Here is a 15,229-nt window from a genome sequence, read left to right as displayed (position 1 = left end):
ACATGGCACAACACAACGATGAGGGAAAAGGGAGAAATAACCAAGGATCATGTTCAACGGGTTGTACTACAGAATGGTATCATTGAACCCCCATTGAACTGGTCCTTCTAGCCTATGATGGCTAGCCACGAGGTGCGAAACGCGGGTAGGGGAGGAAATTTTCGTTCGGCTGGGAACTGTCAAACAGCGGGATCGCGCTTTCTGTCAGGTCTGCCTTGTCTACGACATGGACACGGAAGACAAACGCGAGAGCGGGCTGGTGGTATCATTTGGACCGAGGAACGAAGACAAGACGGGAGGGGTAGTAGTCGGTGTTGGGATTTCATAGGGGGTCAGTCTTCACAGTGGTAGTAGTAGATGTTGTATCATGTAGCCAGGAGCGACGAGATCGATAGTAACGCCCACATTCCGTATCAGGGTTGATAGTACAACGCTTTGCGGGCACCTGAACGCTTCCAAGCTTCTGAATCATTCTGTCGTGTCGTCCAATGTCTGATCGACCAGGCACCCGAAATGATGAGATTCTGTTGTGCCATCTGTCAAGGACTTAAATGAGCGGGGTTTGTACGAGGGAGCACCATCTACATGCTCCCACGGTAAGTTGCTCATGAAAGAAACGTATCACAAGTAGATATGATTATCTCATTGGGTCTGGGGGATTTCAGTCCCGGTGATTCGCCCCGTCAATGTCCATTGACAAAACTCTACAGATTGAGTACCCGGAGTCACAGTGAGCAAGGTATATTCAGTGAAATCTCGGACAAACTTATCATGTCTCATTGAAAGTATGTTGGCCTATCGTTGCAGGTTAAGAACGCCTAAAAATCAACGAAACTGACGAAGACCCATAACAGGTCCAGTAATAAGGACCAATGAAAGAAAACTGCCGTGAAATGTGAGTTTCCCACCCACATTCGTCAATCTGCCCTCAGTGCCGAACGCCCACCCCTGGATATCTAACCCCAGAATAAAACAACGCCACCGAAAGAGACTGCTTAATCGCTGTCATCATCATCGAAGTCGGCCTCGGAAGCCTCGTCACTGTCGTCATCGTCACTCACGACATACTTCGCAGGCTTCGCAGCAGCCCTGCGGCCTGGGCGAGCAGGAGCGGGCTTGACGATGGACTCATCCTCCTCGTCATCAGAGAGGATTTCGTTTGCAAGATCATCGGCATCCTCCATGTCCTCATCGGAATCAAGTGACACGGGCTTTTTGGGCTTTGCGATGGGCTTGGTAGATGACTTTGCATTCATCAAAGCGTAAGCCTTTGCCGCTGGGCTCAGTTGTGTGCTCTTCTTAGCTACCACAGCGGCAGCAGGCTTGGGCTTGGTGGCCGTCTTTGAAGCTTTCAGAGTCGCTTTGGGTGCTGGTTTAGCGGAAGGCTTCTTGACATTAAACCCGAACTCATCCTCGTCATCGGAGAGCATCATTGTGTCGTTGACGTTGCGGGGTGCTGGCTTTTTCGGGGACGCCTGTGGCATCAAACCCTCATAGTTTGTCTCATCATCGTCAAGCTCGATGGGGCTTGACTTTGCTGCACGATTCGGTAGTTTTGAAGGCCCAGCGGCACTACCGGGGCGCGCTGTAGTCGAAAACAGCGGCCGATCGTTGCCCCCACCCCCGATGGTCTTCACCATGCTGCTGACATCAATATTGTTACCCAGGTCATCGCTGTCGCTATCATCATCAAGTGTGTACTTCGGGGCCTGCTTGGTGGCAACGCGGGCGGTTCGAGATGATTTGACAGGTTCCGCTGGCTTCTTCTCCACCTCCTTTGCTACGGCAGCGAAGACGTCAGAGTCCTCATCGGAGTCGATGGGAGCAGGTGTCGGCTTTTTGACGTTCTTAGCACCGGCAGGGCGTCCCCTCTTCTTTTCGGGTGCTGGTGCTGGGGCAGCTGCGACAGGCTCAGGCTCATCAATCTCCATGACATCTACCGATGGGGTAGGCTCCTTCTTAGTCAAATAACTAAGAAGACCATTCGTCTTCGGTGCAGCACCGCCCATGTTCTTGAGAGCCTCTGTAGCACTAGGCTTCTTCTTCGGCTCCTCCTTTTGCAGATAGCTTAGGAGGCCACCCGGTTTAGGCTTTGCAACCTTCTTCTTGGCAGGCCCTCCGAAGTCAGAGTCAGAGTCGCTCAGATCACTGTCATCCATCTTTCTCCTCTTCTTCTTGCCACCTTTGGCTGCTCCGATCCCGAGCTTCCTAGAGGCACGGCGACCCATGCTGGCCCGCTTCTTTGCCCGCTTATACTCTAGATCGATCTCGGAGTTCCATTCCTCAACAAAGGCATCAAGATCTTGCATCCAAATGTCCTTTGGTGACAACTTGATGAGAGCATCGATCTCGACCTCTTTATCGCCAATCTGTTTCTGCAGCTTCTCTACTCGTTCCTGAGTCAATGACCAGATAGCCATCTATATATGTGTTAGTTTGCGATACGCAACTGTAGATATTTCACTTACACCCAAGAGATAGTCATAATCGTTTGCTCCAGCTTCACCCTCGCCCTCTGATTCGTCTTCTGCCGCATCCTCAACTTCGCCAGCCTTCTTCGCATCGCTAACCTTGGGGAAAGGCTTGAAACCAAGTTTTTGAAGCTCCGCGACCAAAACGGCCTTCTTCTTTTTGGCAATCACGAGCTTTCCGTCGATAATCATCTGAATGAAGCGCGCCTGGTTGGTCAACTTGTCTAGATCCTTTTGTAATTCGCTGAGTTGATGAGACTGTAGTTTGTTAGTTTGCATGTCTCCATTCAGACAATTCTCACATTACCTTTCGCTTCTCATAGTACTTAAGACGGATGTGATAGAACTCCTCCATGATGTCAAGTGGGGTCTGATACTTATGAATGCGACCTTGAGAATCAAAGGCCACCAAGTTCGAGGTTGCCATTGTTTTCGCAAGCTTGAAAGCTTCCTCGAGTCCTTTCGCAAGAGCACTTGCCATGTGCTTGTCGTCCAGTTTGATGATGAAATGAACCTTATCCGGAGTATTGTACTCCGTGTAGTCCTTGATGAAAGATGGAGCCTTCTCAGCCTTAATGATTTCTTCCAGCTTCTCCTTGAAATCCTGGGTCCAGTATCGCACAGGCAACTCAGTGACCTCGATTTCATTGTCGCTGGTTTGGCGAATAGTTCCAGTGAATTTGAATCGATCTCCACCCATGTCTTCCGTGGTTCCAGTGAAACCTTTGAACCAAGGGATCATGGATTTCATATCATCTTTCGAACTTCCTTCTTGCATGCGAATCTTCAGATTCTCAACAATGTCAAGTGGGTTGTAGTTAGGAATGGATGTGCTCCATCCAGTTCCGATACCGTCAGCACCATTGACAAGGACCATTGGTAGAATCGGTACGTAAGTCTCAGGCTCAACCTTCTTTGCATCTGATTCTCCGTATTTCAAGATGGCGTCATCCTTGGGATGAAAAATTCTCCGTGCAAAAGGCGACAACCTAGTGTAGATGTACCTGGCGCTGGCGGCGTCTTGACCACCCTGTAGACGTGAACCAAAATTGCCACTAGGCTCCAGGCAATTGATGTTGTTGGAGCCGACAAAATTCTGGGCCAGGCCAACGATGGTGCCTTGCATAGACGCCTCACCATATGCGTAGTCTGTCGTTCCGGATACGGAACCAGCAAGATCCACGACCTTGATATCCTTCTTGAGATTCCTTTTGAAACAGGTATAAAGCACCTTTCGCTGTCCCGGTTTGAATCCATCAATGATTGATGGAATAGAACGCATGTTATCTGCCATACTGAACAAGATGAGCTCCTTGTTGACAAAATCGTCGTAAGTAATGCCTTCGTTCGTCAGATCTAGATGATTTCCCGGGACGAAGTCACGTAGCCATTCTTTTCGCGCATCGGCCTTTTTCTTCGAGAAAGCGAGCTCGATCATCTTTTCTTCGTGCGCTTGCATGGTGTGGAAATGCTTCAGATGCGTATCCAGGTCCCTGAAGTAAACTTCGGCATCGCTGACATTACTAGTACCCAATCCCTTGTAGTACTTGTATTCCCATTGCGACAGATTGTGTTGAAGTTTCCACTCTTCCCATTCAGGCATGGAGAAGAAGTTCTTCATCTGTTTCGGGTCTTTTGGATCACCTTTCCAGACTCGGACAATGGGAGTGATGAATTCCAGTAGGAATTTGGGAAGCTTCAACAGGCTTGGGAATTGGCACTGCAAGAAATTGATGAGTAAACCTTTGATATGGCTACCGTCGTGATCTTGATCGGTCATGATCATGATGTGGCCATAACGCAAGCCTTTTGTGTCTGTGTACTCTTTCTTATGCTGAAGACCGATGAACTTCTTGATGTTTTGAATCTCCTGATTTTTCGAGATTTGATCGATAGAAGCGTCTCGAACATTGAGAACTTTACCGCGGAGAGGGAAAACACCAAACAGATCAGGATTGACAACGGCACGGCCAGCAAGTGCTAACAGAGCAGCAGAATCTCCTTCAGTGAGGATCAGTGTGCACATGTGGCCGTCCTTTGTGCCAGCTCTATTTGCATCGGTGAGCTTGGAATTGCTCATGCGACTACGCTTGTTTCCATCTGTCTTCTTCAACAATTGATCAGCCTTCTGCTGCGCAAAATGCATGATGTTTTGAACAACTTCGGTCGCTTCGACTTTCTTTAAGAACCTCTCGGTCAGGACAGGTTTGCTTCCGAATTGTGACGATTTTGTTGTCAATTGTTCCTTGGTCTGCGATGTGAATGCCGGGTTGACGATCTGGCAGTTCACAAACAAGAAGATGTGGTTCTTGATCTGGGCGGGCTTCAACTTAACTCCGCCTTTGTTCTTCTTGTTAACATGGGCGAGAAGTTTGTCGATAATCTGGTCTGCGATGTAGTTTACGTGTGTACCACCGGAGGAGGTCGCAATCGAGTTCACGAACGAAACCTGGTTGAACGCGCCGTCTGAGACTGCGAAACCAATTTCCCATCGATCCAACGAGTCGGTAATGATGACTGGTTTGTCCTTTTCTTCCCCTTCCTCCGTCTTTCCTTGTTCTTTCGAGATGGCTTTTGTGTACATTTCCATGTACTTTGCGAAGGAATTGATTTTGATTCGCTCGCCATTGAGGTAGACCTTGATACCCCGCAATGTACCAGCCATATCATAGGTTCTGCGTCGAACCAGGGCGTCGAAATCGTCATCGATGCCAGACATACCAAACTTGCTGAAATCCGCCTTGTAAGACACCTTGGTGTAATCGTCCGTTTTGATGTCTGTGATTTTGGCCTTTCCCATCTTGCTCATATTGTTGGTCCAGGTCTGTTTGTACTTCTTCTTTTGCCGGGAGTCCACAGTTTCGAGTGTGAACTCAGTACTGAAAACGTTACACAGCTTCGCACCATAACCGTTTCGACCACCCGTAATCTTCTGCTGATTATCGTCGTAGTTGGAAGATGTCAGTAGATGACCAAAGATCATCTCCGGCACGTAGATGTTGTGTTCCTAGGTCCATAAGCTTGCGCAACATGCCCAAAACCAAATGCTAACTTACCTTGTGAATTTCGATTGGAATACCCCTACCATCGTTCTTGACAGAGATTTCGCCTGATTCTCTATCTACCGTAACGCGAATTTCGCTCATGTTCTTGTCGTTCTGCTTATTATCCGCGGCATTGACAAGAATCTCATCGAAGATCTTGTACAGACCAGGCACGTAAGTCACGTCGCGGAATTCCATAGCCTCCGTGGTCGAGTTATACACCCACATCTTGTCGGTAGTTGGTTCGACCGATCCGATATATGTGTCGGGACGCTTCATAATGTGTTCCAAATGCGTCAACTAAGTCACTGTCAGCAACCTATTCCAAATAGCAGGCCAAAGGCGCAATTCAACATGCCATCTGATATTTACCACTTGAACCGCCAGCGGCTTTCTTGGGCGCCGGGACTGGCTCATCATCATCTATGCCATCTAGACCGAAACTCTCGTTCGCAATATCTGCCAGGGGTTTGCCGCCTGCTTTCTTCGGTGCTGGGGCCTTCTTCGCCTTTGGGGGCGTGTCTGCGAGCAAGGACTCGCCGTCGAACGGATCCTCGTTCATGTCGACGTCGGAGTTTTCATCGTCAAAGTCGTCCTTTCTCTTCTTCTTGGGCGCTGCTTTAGCCTTGGTCGCTTTCGGTTTTGCAGGCTGTGAGGGGTCTTTGGCTGGCCTTCCGCGTGGTTTTGCTGGTCCGGCAGCCTTCTTGGGAGCGGCCTTTGGTTTCGTGGCTTTTGCAGCCTTGACGGGTGGTGCAAAGTCAGAGCTGTCACCGTCGTCGAAGGCGTCGCTCATCAGCGAATCGTCCATGGCGAAACTGTGGTTAGTATAGAAGAAAGAAGTCCCGCAGGACGAGAAGAATCAAAAGAGCGTAGTAAACAGGTCAGCAGTGGGTTGATGCGACTCGAGCGAAAGGAAGGGTTGTTGTTATGGGTGAGAAAAGAGAGAGAGGAGGCGTGAGGTGTGTTTTGACTGCAGCGCGGTCGTGTTTACTTTCGTTAGTTTCCGTGGCGCCGACATTGGAGATCCTTGCGCAGGGACAGCCCTTCACTAACCCCTATTGGCTACTACCTGCCACTAGTCCCGATCTGGCTTCACCGCGCGTGAAGTGAACGGCTGTGGTGAGATGCGCTTTGTGATTCTGGGTCTGTAAACAATCCATACTGAATACTTCCATGCGTGCTCCCAAGGAAACCAGGTCAAAGGATGCTCTGATGCTACCAAAGAAGTCTTCAATGGTTATCTCTAAGGCAACTGATTATACTTGCACAGTAGAACGCGATGGTTCCTGAAAAAGCTTAAATTACATGTTAATGCAACTCCTCGTATAGTGCACCGTAGTGAGTACTAAAATCAGTTCAAATCAAAGTAAACGGCAACGCAAAAATTAATTAGACACCTTCAATAGTTGGTATAGAATCAATGAAAACGTTTGTATTACTGAAACAATGGTTGCCATGAGATGAGGAAAATTGGCTTTTCGTTTTTTCTAGAGTAAGCACCAGACTATGTACCCAAAGTGCAATTTCTTGGTCATCTGCATGCTGACAGCAGCTCCAACGTCTCAACTTCTTTTATAATGTTGATTCCACATAAAGCTGGGTAGTAGTTGAATCTTTCCTACGTTGCATTTGCTGGCTTAAGAACAGAAGAAAACCCACACTTCACTATTGTTGGAAACCAGAATTGAAGGTATCGAAATCCAGCCGCGCTATAGCGATATCAGTTACACAATAAACAACAAAACATGGCAGACCAAACGACCTCCAAAAGGAGATCCTGCGCCGACTGCGTGAAACACAAGAGGAAATGCGACATGCAACAACCCAGATGTCGACGATGCCAGAAGAAAAAAATCCCTTGCTCGTATCCAAACAGACCCTCTATGGTTGCTGAAGTCGACATCCCAGAACTTGATTTCCCATGGCTGGACGACCTGATGAAAGATCCGGGGTTGGCACCGTGGAGTGGAAGTTTACAGCCATCCATAGCGAAAGTGGCTCCGGGCGGCATTGAGAGGGCATCCAAAAGGCAGAGAACACCTGATTACTTACCCGGGTACCCGGAAGGCTATACAAGATATACACTACCGCGAACAGAGACTGAAGCGGCGGTTCATCAGTTCAAGCTGTGGCCTTGCAAATGGCTCAGTGACGGCAAAGCGCCGTTCATCCATCCAAGGGTTTATTCAACCACTATGCCGAAGCCGCTTCAAGAGGCGTATGCGGCTTGCGCTATATACTCTACCATGACTACTCAGAATGCTTTCGTTGGCTTTACCGTAATCGAGTCGAAAGCGAATGAGCTGCTGAGGTCCGCTGATGAGGCCGCGTGGACGCCTCTAGATCTCCTAGCAGCCGTGCAGGCGTTGTTAATTTTCCAATTAATTCGACTGTTTGATGGAGACATTCGACAAAGAGCGCTGGCTGAGAAAGCCGAGTCTGTATTGCAAGCATGGACCGGTCAGTTGCAAGCTTGTACGGTGGAGGAGCGAGACTTTACATCGGACACTGCACCGTCGTGGCGATCTTGGGTTTTCGCCGAGTCGGCCAGGCGGACAGTTATCATGTCTATGTTCCTATCAGGGTTATATTCGCTTGTTAAGAACGGATATTGCGGGATGGGAGATAAGATCAACGTGAACTCCTTCACTGCCCAAAGAAGACTGTGGGACGCTTCTTCTGCGCTGGAATGGGAACGTATGAGACAAGCATACAACCCCTACTTCATCCAACGCATGAACTTTGAAGACTTCCTACGTGAGGGAAGTGGATCCGAGCTGGACGACTTCGGATTGGTTATGATTACAACGTACAAAGGGAAGGACAGGATTGACGATTGGTTGGCACTGAGAAGTGAAGGGTGGAATCTAATTGAATCATCCAGTATTGGCAATGATTTTTTGAATGTGGCTCAGGTTGGCAGCTCGATCTCATCTTCGGAAACTTTCTGAGGCATGTCTATGAGTAATTTGGTTACAATTTAACGCCCTTAGGTGTCTCGATGAGCGAAACGCTTATGCTGTCCACGTAGGAAGACCACGAAAGATGGCCAACGCACCCTCCGCCCCATTGCAGTAGTGTTCATGAACCCAGTCTTGTGAAACAAGTCGCCATTGCACCCCCGTCAGACATGGTGTACTTTCCCGTCGTACGCCATATGTCGATACCCGTCGGCGTTTGCTGCCCAGCTCATCACAACTCACCGCCACTCTCGACATGCTTGTGAGCACTTGTCAACGAGCCAGACGGCGGGCTGCGCCCGATCTCACTCGTTTATATGTTAAAGAAAACGAAAACTGTCCAAAGAGGGCGTGGTGGCGGAGTGGTTATCGCGCAAGACTTGAAATCTTGTTCCTTCGGGATCGTCAGTTCGAATCTGGCCCACGTCGATATTTGATAATCTGCATGATTTTTTTTGCTTTTATTGCTAGGCGATGTACAGAGAGGGCACAGACATGTCGTTGTTGGACATCCATCTGTATCACAAGTTCGGTCTAGTTGGCAGGTAGCTCAGGGTATGAAGTCGTACATTACATTTTTATTTTTGCATATCGTATCTAAATGACAGCTGATCCATTTACAGGCTGTCGGGGCTGACCTTTTGTACAATAATTCCCGTGGCTGCTCCTCCGCCGTTGCAGATGGCAGCGGCACCATACTGGCCAACCTCGAGCTGGTGCAACAAAGTCACCAGGATCCTGCTTCCTGAGCTTCCGAGTGCGTGGCCAAGAGCGATGGCGCCACCCCTGGGGTTGACGTTGTCGACACCAAGATCAAGGATCTTAGCATTTGCCTTGATGACAGCGGCAAAGGCTTCGTTGAATTCCCAGACAGCAATGTCAGACTTGGAGAGACCGGATTGCTTGAGGAGCTTCTCTACAACGGATGCAGGCGCAATTGGGAAATCAATAGGATCTATCATATTCGTTAGTACCTCCGCAGAAAAGTGGTCCTTATCCTGGGAATAAACTTACCAACAGAAGCATCAGCGTACGTGACGATCTTCGCCAACACCCTGCTGTCCTTTCCGTACTTCTGTGCGATCTCCTTGCTTCCCAAGACCAAAGCGGAAGCTCCGTCGCTGAAGCTCGAGCTGTTTGCCGCTGTGACGGTGCCAGTACCGTCCCTCACGAATGCAGGCTTCAGTGTTGGAACCTTCTCAAGCTTCAACTTGTTGTAGCCTTCATCCTCCTCGACGACGGTGTCGCCTTTCTTGCCCTTGACGGTGACGGGGGCGATCTCATCCTTGAAGAGTCCCTGCTTCCAAGCCTCCTGTGCACGCTTGTACGTCAAGATGGCGAACTCATCCTGCTCCTCGCGGGTGACCTCGTACTTCTTTGCAGTGTTCTCCGCACAGTTGCCCATGTGGATCTGGTTGTAAACATCCCAAAGGCCATCGCCGATGAGTCCGTCCTGGAGCTTCTGGTGTCCGAATGGGGGTTGCTGGCTCGCCCTGTTCAGGTAGTAGGGCACGCGGGTCATGTTCTCGAAGCCGCCGGCAACCTGTGCTTCTGCTTGTCCGAGCTCGATCGACTGTGCGGCAAGGTTCACGGCCTTGAGGCCGGAGGCGCACACCTTGTTGACGGTGGTGGCCTCGATGTTGGTAGGCAGACCAGCGAAGATGGCAGCTTGCCTGGCGGGTGCCTGTCCCACACCTGCAGAGAGCACATTGCCCATGTACACGGCATCTATCGAGGAGACCGGGACGTTCGATTTGGCGACTGCGGACTTGATGGCGGTGGCGCCGAGCTGTGTCGCGGACACAGTTGTGAAAGAGCCATTGAACTGTTACAATCAGTAAGTTTGGAGATCCAAGGACAAATGTGGGCAAAACCTACAACACCCGTGGGCGTCCGGCTTGCAGACAGAATGTATGCGTCTCTGATCTCTTTCTTCGCGGACTGTGACGTGCTAAAGTGCTTCTGAATGCTCGCCAGTCGTTGCTGCGGGCGGGACGCCATTCTGTATGATGCTCGTAACGCAGTGGCAGACATGATTTTCTCACACAAAAGCTAGGAATATGACGTTTTGCACGAGACAAGAAAAGAAAAGATGCAGCTCTTGCGAGTCGAGTATTCTGTCTCTCACATGGTGCATTACTGCTGTTTTAGTGCGGGTTGGGGTTGACATCTGCGTGCGGAGTGTTTCCGTGCCTCGGCTTTGCGGGCGCGTTCGGCCCGTTGCGGCTTAAGGGCTGATTTGGGCCAATCAGATGGACGTTCACCCACCTCGATCGACTTCATCCCTCTCTTCCTCTTGACCTTGGTCGGGATGTGGGGGAAGACGTCCTTCATCTTATCCCTGGCTTGGTAGTCCAGAATCTCTCACGATGGCAGACAAAGCTACAGCTCCGTCCACTCAGAGATTGAATTCGTCAGGTCGCCGGTGTCGGTAACCTCGCTCCTGACATCAACCTCAAACGCCTCCCTCGCATTTGCTCAGCCTGGGATCCTGACCGTAGGAACAATGAACAAGAAACACACAATTTGGAAGAAATCGTTTGGCGATGTGACGTTCTCCTCTTCCCTCGTAGAAGCAGCCGCAATTGACAATATCTCAACATGACGGGTGCAACGGAAACGTCTCAGCCCTCGCGCGCCGTTCCCGCCTCGAAATGAATTTTGTGTGGCCTGGTGGCGCTGCTTGACAGGTTGACAGATGACCACATGCTCAATGGAATCAATCAAAACATCATTTTCCCTTCCATATCTCGGTATTTGAGATGTTACCACAGAGTGCTCTCGTTGTAGTACCATTCGAACCGGGCCCTGTGGTATGATATCTTCAGTCCCCATGTACAATATCTCATCTCAATTGTGCTCCCCTCTGATAGGCCTCCTTTAGGTGAAATATCACGTTTCCTAGCAAATAATTGTCAATCACGGATGCAACGGTACCACCGCTATTCATCAATCTTTTCTGTACCTGCATCATCACAATCCCAGGTCGTACCAACGTGCCCGTCCTTTCGTAACCCTTCCACTCGCAGGAGTTGTAACCAAAACATAGCCCACGGGGGGAGAGCAGGAGAGAGGAAGAGGAGAAAACTTTTCTTGGAGAAACCTTGCACATACTAACTAACCCCTTGCCCTTGCCTGGATATTTGATATCACCAAACAATGTCTCTCCTCGCATCAGACGAAGGAGCTGCTCCTGCTCGGATACTGGCACTGGTGCCCGCCCCCGTGGTGCCTGAGTTGGGCACCTTGGTTCGACATTCTACCACCTTGCCTTATCTGCGACGACGCTAAATCGTCAATATCATTGTTCTAGATGGAAGAGCGGCAGTGTCTGACGCCTTCGCTGGCCAAGGAGGTCCTGTAAACCAAGGACAAATGCTCAGCAGATCGTGTATAAAGGGCGCCCGTCGATCTCTCCAAACACCCATACACTTCCCAACCACACTGGCCAGACACATCAACATCAACCAATCCCTCGTCCATCCAAACAACAACTCCAAACCCAAACCCAAACTCAACCCCAAAAAGAAACCAACTACAACAATGCTACACCTCCTCCTCCCCACCCTCCTCTCCACCCTCCTCCTCCTCACCACCCCAACCCACGCCACCAACTCCACCATCCTCGTGAAAAACAACTGCCCCTTCCCGCTCTACATCACCAGCGTCTCCTCGACCGTCGGCCCCACGATCCCCCTCGGCGGCGGCGGCGGCACCTGGACGGAACCCCAACACAAAGACCCCCTAACCGGCATCGCGATCAAAGTCGCCGTCGCGCAGGACGCGCTGTACGCCTCGAAGCCGGTGCTGACGTTCGGGTACACGGTCGACTACGGCGTTCCGGATGTGTACTACGATTTGACGACTACGTATGGGTTTGCGGAGGAGCTGAGGGGCAAGAAGATTGCGGTTAAGGGGGACGAGGGGAAGGGGGTGCCTGGGATTACGTGGGAGGGCGCGCCGCCGGGGGAGCAGCAGACGAAGAGGTTTGTTGGGACGACGGATTTGACGCTTGAGGTTTGCTCTTGAAAGGGCGTTGAAGGGAGGGGAGAGAGTGGTGGTTGGAGGAGGAGGGGATGGTGGATGGATTGGTCTTTGGGAGGTGGAGATGGTGTGTGGCAGATTTCAAGTGAGTCGGTTTGTCTGTGCTTGGATAAGTCAGGCAAAGTAATAGCGTGTGTCACTGTTCTTCAGTTCGATCAACGGAAACGAAAGCTTTGAGTAAAGAAGTGGTCAATATTGAAATATTTATGGAGCTCAATAAACACAGAAATGAGAAATGTTCCTCCTATTCAAGATCCCTTCATTGTGAAAAGAACTAGCGAAGCCGATGTAGTCCCTCGATAGAAATATATGTTTGACTAGAGACACATTAGGAGCAGACAGAATGCAACGCCGGATAGTAATGCTATGTGTATGACTCCAACCCAAAGAATCGTCGATATGTAGTTGAACAGTCCATGAAACGCCTAGGCCAAGCAAAAGAGGGTATAGAGCAGAAGAGTAAGGACGAAGTGCCTCCACCCTGGATGGAAACTACAGCGCCCGTCGACCCCCCCGTCTTCCAGACCCGCTAGCCGTCCTCGTCATACCGACACTGCCGAGGCCTAGAGAGCTGTCGCCAAATCGTCCCAAGGGAGTGTTGCCTCCGGTATCGCTATACCCGCCCATGCTGCTCTGGGCGCTCATAGGGATGCCGCCAAGGGGCATGCCGACCTCTAGATGTGGTGCGGAAGATCGCACGTGGCTCGTGATTTCAGAGACAGGGACTTGGAAATCTGGTGGTTGGATTTGGTATTCACGAGCCTTGACTGGATTCACGGCGGCCTGGAGGAGCTTCTCGTTGAGTGCATCATCTGGAGGGGCGTCTCTCATCATGAGCATCATATCCTGATCGATATCTTGCGATACTAGTGGGGGAGGCGTCGGGGCTTGTGCGTTCTGCTTCTGGAAGACCTTTGCATCAAGAACGAAGGGCGGGTTATAGATGAAAGGCAAGCGGCCGTTGGCGAGAGACGCAACATTGAAGGCTGAGCGTGTCGCACCGCGAGTGGCGTGGGGATTGGAAGAAACCTGGCGCGTCATCTCTGGTGCGCCCGCGGGAGAATCTGAATCATGATTGTCATCCGCAGGGTCACCATTTTCGCTGGCGACCTCCTGACCATTGCCGTTTGTACCGTTTGCCGAAGCCTCTTGGCTGGGTTCCGCATTCTTCATCTTCGTGAAGAAATGCGCAGCCGCGATCGTGGCTTGGTTCATCGCAAGATTCAGTTCCTTCTCGGTGAAGAGACGCTCCAGCGAGAAAGCCGCTGCTTCGAATTGAGTGTGCACCGTCCGCTGCTTGGCTTCGCGGAATGGTGATCCTATGCCCATTTCGAGATTCCTGCCAGACGGTGCTGGGGAGTCGTTGTCGTTCTCCTCGAAGAGCTTCCGCTTGCGCTTGTTCTCAGCAGCCAGCTCCTCCCCTTCTCCGGTCTTGTGGCCAGTCCTTCGAGTTTTGCGCGGCGCCTGAGGTCCACCTGGGCTTGCGGGGTTGTTGATGCTGAATTGATTGGGGTGTAGAAGCATGGCATTGCTGTCGGAAAGGTCCAATTGCTCCTTTTCACGCTTTAGTTTCGTTGTTCGCTGGAGAATGCTAGCCGAAAGGCGTTCGCGGATGGTCGCGGTGAGTAACTTGTACTCTTCTTCGGCGGTCTGCATTTTGTAAAGGTACGAGTTCTCGATTTCCTGCTTTATGCTGTCGTGCTTTTTCTGTGTATCGATGATGTGGTCAGCCAATGTCGGAAGTCAGGGTCTGCGATTAGAAAAACCCTACCATTAGTAGAACGAGATTGTAGTCACGCTCCTCCATGGCGTCATTCGAAGCATCCACGAAGCGTGCGTAGTTTCTGCCGACCTGGGCGACATAGTCGGTGCCGGCACTGGGCGCAGTGGGAACATTTTCGCCCATGATCTGCTTGATGAGGTCACGAGCCTCTTCTCCGTTGTCCTCCAGCGGTTTGTTGGCGTAGGGATCCGCTCGGAGAATAAGATTGATATCAGCTTGAAGCGCCTGCAATTGGGCTCTGAAATGGCTGTCCCGGTTGTCGGAGAACGAGGCCGCCATGTCGCCCATCTTCTCAGCAAGCATATTGCGTCTTTTATCCCGCTTAGAGACCTGCGGTTGCGGCGAAGTTGCAGACTGGCCGAGGGGAAGTTTGTCTCCCGGAGACGGGCTTCTATTACGAGCCATGGCGAGAGAATTCTAACGTTGTCTGTTTTGCGCAAGGGTCTGACGGGGAGGGTTGATCGTTTAAGGAAGCGCAAGAGAGCTCCGCTCGTTGCTGGAGCGGTGCGATTCGAGGGTTGGTTGGTGATGGAATGAGAGTGCAGACGAGGGATCGGCTGCCCTTTGAGAAGTAAAAGACTAAAGTGCGAGTGACATAGAGGACGATCGCAGTAGGTGAAGGTTCATTCAAGCGGCGCGCGAGAGTGAGTGAATGGGTGAATGAGTAGTAGAGCTGGCGTGAATGGTATTTCTGGTCTGCGCTGCGACCAATCGCCGGACCACCGACGGTCTTGGCCAGCACGTGCCATCAATGCACGGCATCGAAGCGCAGATCTGTACGCCAGTGATCATGCATGTAATGGACATCAAATTTGATGCTGGCATCCGGAAGGTGATCTATGAGAAAATCCTCTTCCGAATAGTAGAAATTCGAAATCAGCTCTCCATCTTCACTCAACACCCAGATCACATCTCGAAGTAGTCCAA

The 15,229-nt window shown here is 50.7% G+C and overlaps 6 protein-coding genes and 1 non-coding gene across 7 annotated transcripts; 3 read left to right on the top strand and 4 right to left on the bottom strand.

Annotated features, from left to right (window-relative positions):
* Positions 1–758: 758 nt before the first annotated feature.
* BU24DRAFT_487284 (type II DNA topoisomerase) lies at positions 759–6,485 on the bottom strand. The gene is made up of 5 exons (XM_033533442.1): positions 5,874–6,485; positions 5,528–5,815; positions 2,779–5,478; positions 2,469–2,729; positions 759–2,420 (listed from the first exon to the last, which is right to left on the bottom strand). Exons 1-5 carry the CDS (start codon positions 6,321–6,323, stop codon positions 996–998), a joined length of 5,124 nt encoding a protein of 1,707 aa, XP_033389063.1. The 5' UTR covers positions 6,324–6,485; the 3' UTR covers positions 759–995.
* Positions 6,486–7,111: 626 nt separating this feature from the next.
* Positions 7,112–8,466, top strand: BU24DRAFT_469487 (uncharacterized protein; the record flags this gene model as incomplete). The annotated part of the gene is made up of 1 exon (XM_033532610.1): positions 7,112–8,466. The coding sequence occupies exon 1, from the start codon at positions 7,261–7,263 to the stop codon at positions 8,464–8,466; it is 1,206 nt and encodes a 401-aa protein (XP_033389062.1). The 5' UTR covers positions 7,112–7,260.
* Positions 8,467–8,823: 357 nt separating this feature from the next.
* BU24DRAFT_t5 lies at positions 8,824–8,904 on the top strand. Its single transcript has one exon. It is a non-coding gene; the product is annotated as a tRNA-Ser (tRNA).
* On the bottom strand, positions 8,896–10,632 carry BU24DRAFT_361248 (thiolase). The gene is made up of 3 exons (XM_033524138.1): positions 10,354–10,632; positions 9,490–10,300; positions 8,896–9,430 (listed from the first exon to the last, which is right to left on the bottom strand). The coding sequence occupies exons 1-3, from the start codon at positions 10,507–10,509 to the stop codon at positions 9,093–9,095; spliced, it is 1,305 nt and encodes a 434-aa protein (XP_033389061.1). The 5' UTR covers positions 10,510–10,632; the 3' UTR covers positions 8,896–9,092.
* Positions 10,633–10,765: 133 nt separating this feature from the next.
* Positions 10,766–12,023, bottom strand: BU24DRAFT_416414 (uncharacterized protein). The gene is made up of 2 exons (XM_033526445.1): positions 11,360–12,023; positions 10,766–11,288 (listed from the first exon to the last, which is right to left on the bottom strand). The coding sequence occupies exons 1-2, from the start codon at positions 11,585–11,587 to the stop codon at positions 11,241–11,243; spliced, it is 276 nt and encodes a 91-aa protein (XP_033389060.1). The 5' UTR covers positions 11,588–12,023; the 3' UTR covers positions 10,766–11,240.
* On the top strand, positions 12,019–12,504 carry BU24DRAFT_403801 (uncharacterized protein; the record flags this gene model as incomplete). Its single annotated transcript, XM_033525601.1, has 1 exon — positions 12,019–12,504. The coding sequence occupies one exon, from the start codon at positions 12,019–12,021 to the stop codon at positions 12,502–12,504; it is 486 nt and encodes a 161-aa protein (XP_033389059.1).
* A 192-nt stretch (positions 12,505–12,696) lies between these two features.
* BU24DRAFT_361245 (uncharacterized protein) lies at positions 12,697–14,973 on the bottom strand. Its single transcript, XM_033524137.1, has 2 exons — positions 14,291–14,973; positions 12,697–14,226 (listed from the first exon to the last, which is right to left on the bottom strand). Exons 1-2 carry the CDS (start codon positions 14,705–14,707, stop codon positions 13,012–13,014), a joined length of 1,632 nt encoding a protein of 543 aa, XP_033389058.1. The 5' UTR covers positions 14,708–14,973; the 3' UTR covers positions 12,697–13,011.
* Positions 14,974–15,229: the final 256 nt, after the last annotated feature.

Source organism: Aaosphaeria arxii (genome assembly GCF_010015735.1).
Source record: "Aaosphaeria arxii CBS 175.79 unplaced genomic scaffold BU24scaffold_1, whole genome shotgun sequence".
NCBI lineage: Eukaryota > Fungi > Ascomycota > Dothideomycetes > Pleosporales > Aaosphaeria > Aaosphaeria arxii.
Note: the sequence above shows the minus strand (reverse complement) of the source record. Positions and strands in the feature narration are given on the sequence as shown.

Bases quoted from the DNA above. Each gene is read 5' to 3' on its own strand.
- BU24DRAFT_487284 (XM_033533442.1), bottom strand. From the start codon at position 6,323: ATGGACGATTCGCTGATGAGCGACGCCTTCGACGACGGTGACAGCTCT. The intron at 2,730-2,778 runs GTAATGTGAGAA...AACAAACTACAG, and splicing joins AGTACTATGAGAAGCGAAAG to TCTCATCAACTCAGCGAATT. The intron at 2,421-2,468 runs GTAAGTGAAATA...ACACATATATAG, and splicing joins ATTATGACTATCTCTTGGGT to ATGGCTATCTGGTCATTGAC.
- BU24DRAFT_361248 (XM_033524138.1), bottom strand. From the start codon at position 10,509: ATGTCTGCCACTGCGTTACGAGCATCATACAGAATGGCGTCCCGCCCG. The intron at 10,301-10,353 runs GTAGGTTTTGCC...TGATTGTAACAG, and splicing joins GCCGGACGCCCACGGGTGTT to TTCAATGGCTCTTTCACAAC. The intron at 9,431-9,489 runs GTAAGTTTATTC...CGAATATGATAG, and splicing joins GTACGCTGATGCTTCTGTTG to ATCCTATTGATTTCCCAATT.
- BU24DRAFT_416414 (XM_033526445.1), bottom strand. From the start codon at position 11,587: ATGTGCAAGGTTTCTCCAAGAAAAGTTTTCTCCTCTTCCTCTCTCCTG. The intron at 11,289-11,359 runs CTAAAGGAGGCC...AAGATATCATAC, and splicing joins TAGGAAACGTGATATTTCAC to CACAGGGCCCGGTTCGAATG.
- BU24DRAFT_361245 (XM_033524137.1), bottom strand. From the start codon at position 14,707: ATGGCTCGTAATAGAAGCCCGTCTCCGGGAGACAAACTTCCCCTCGGC. The intron at 14,227-14,290 runs GTAGGGTTTTTC...ATCGATACACAG, and splicing joins ACAATCTCGTTCTACTAATG to AAAAAGCACGACAGCATAAA.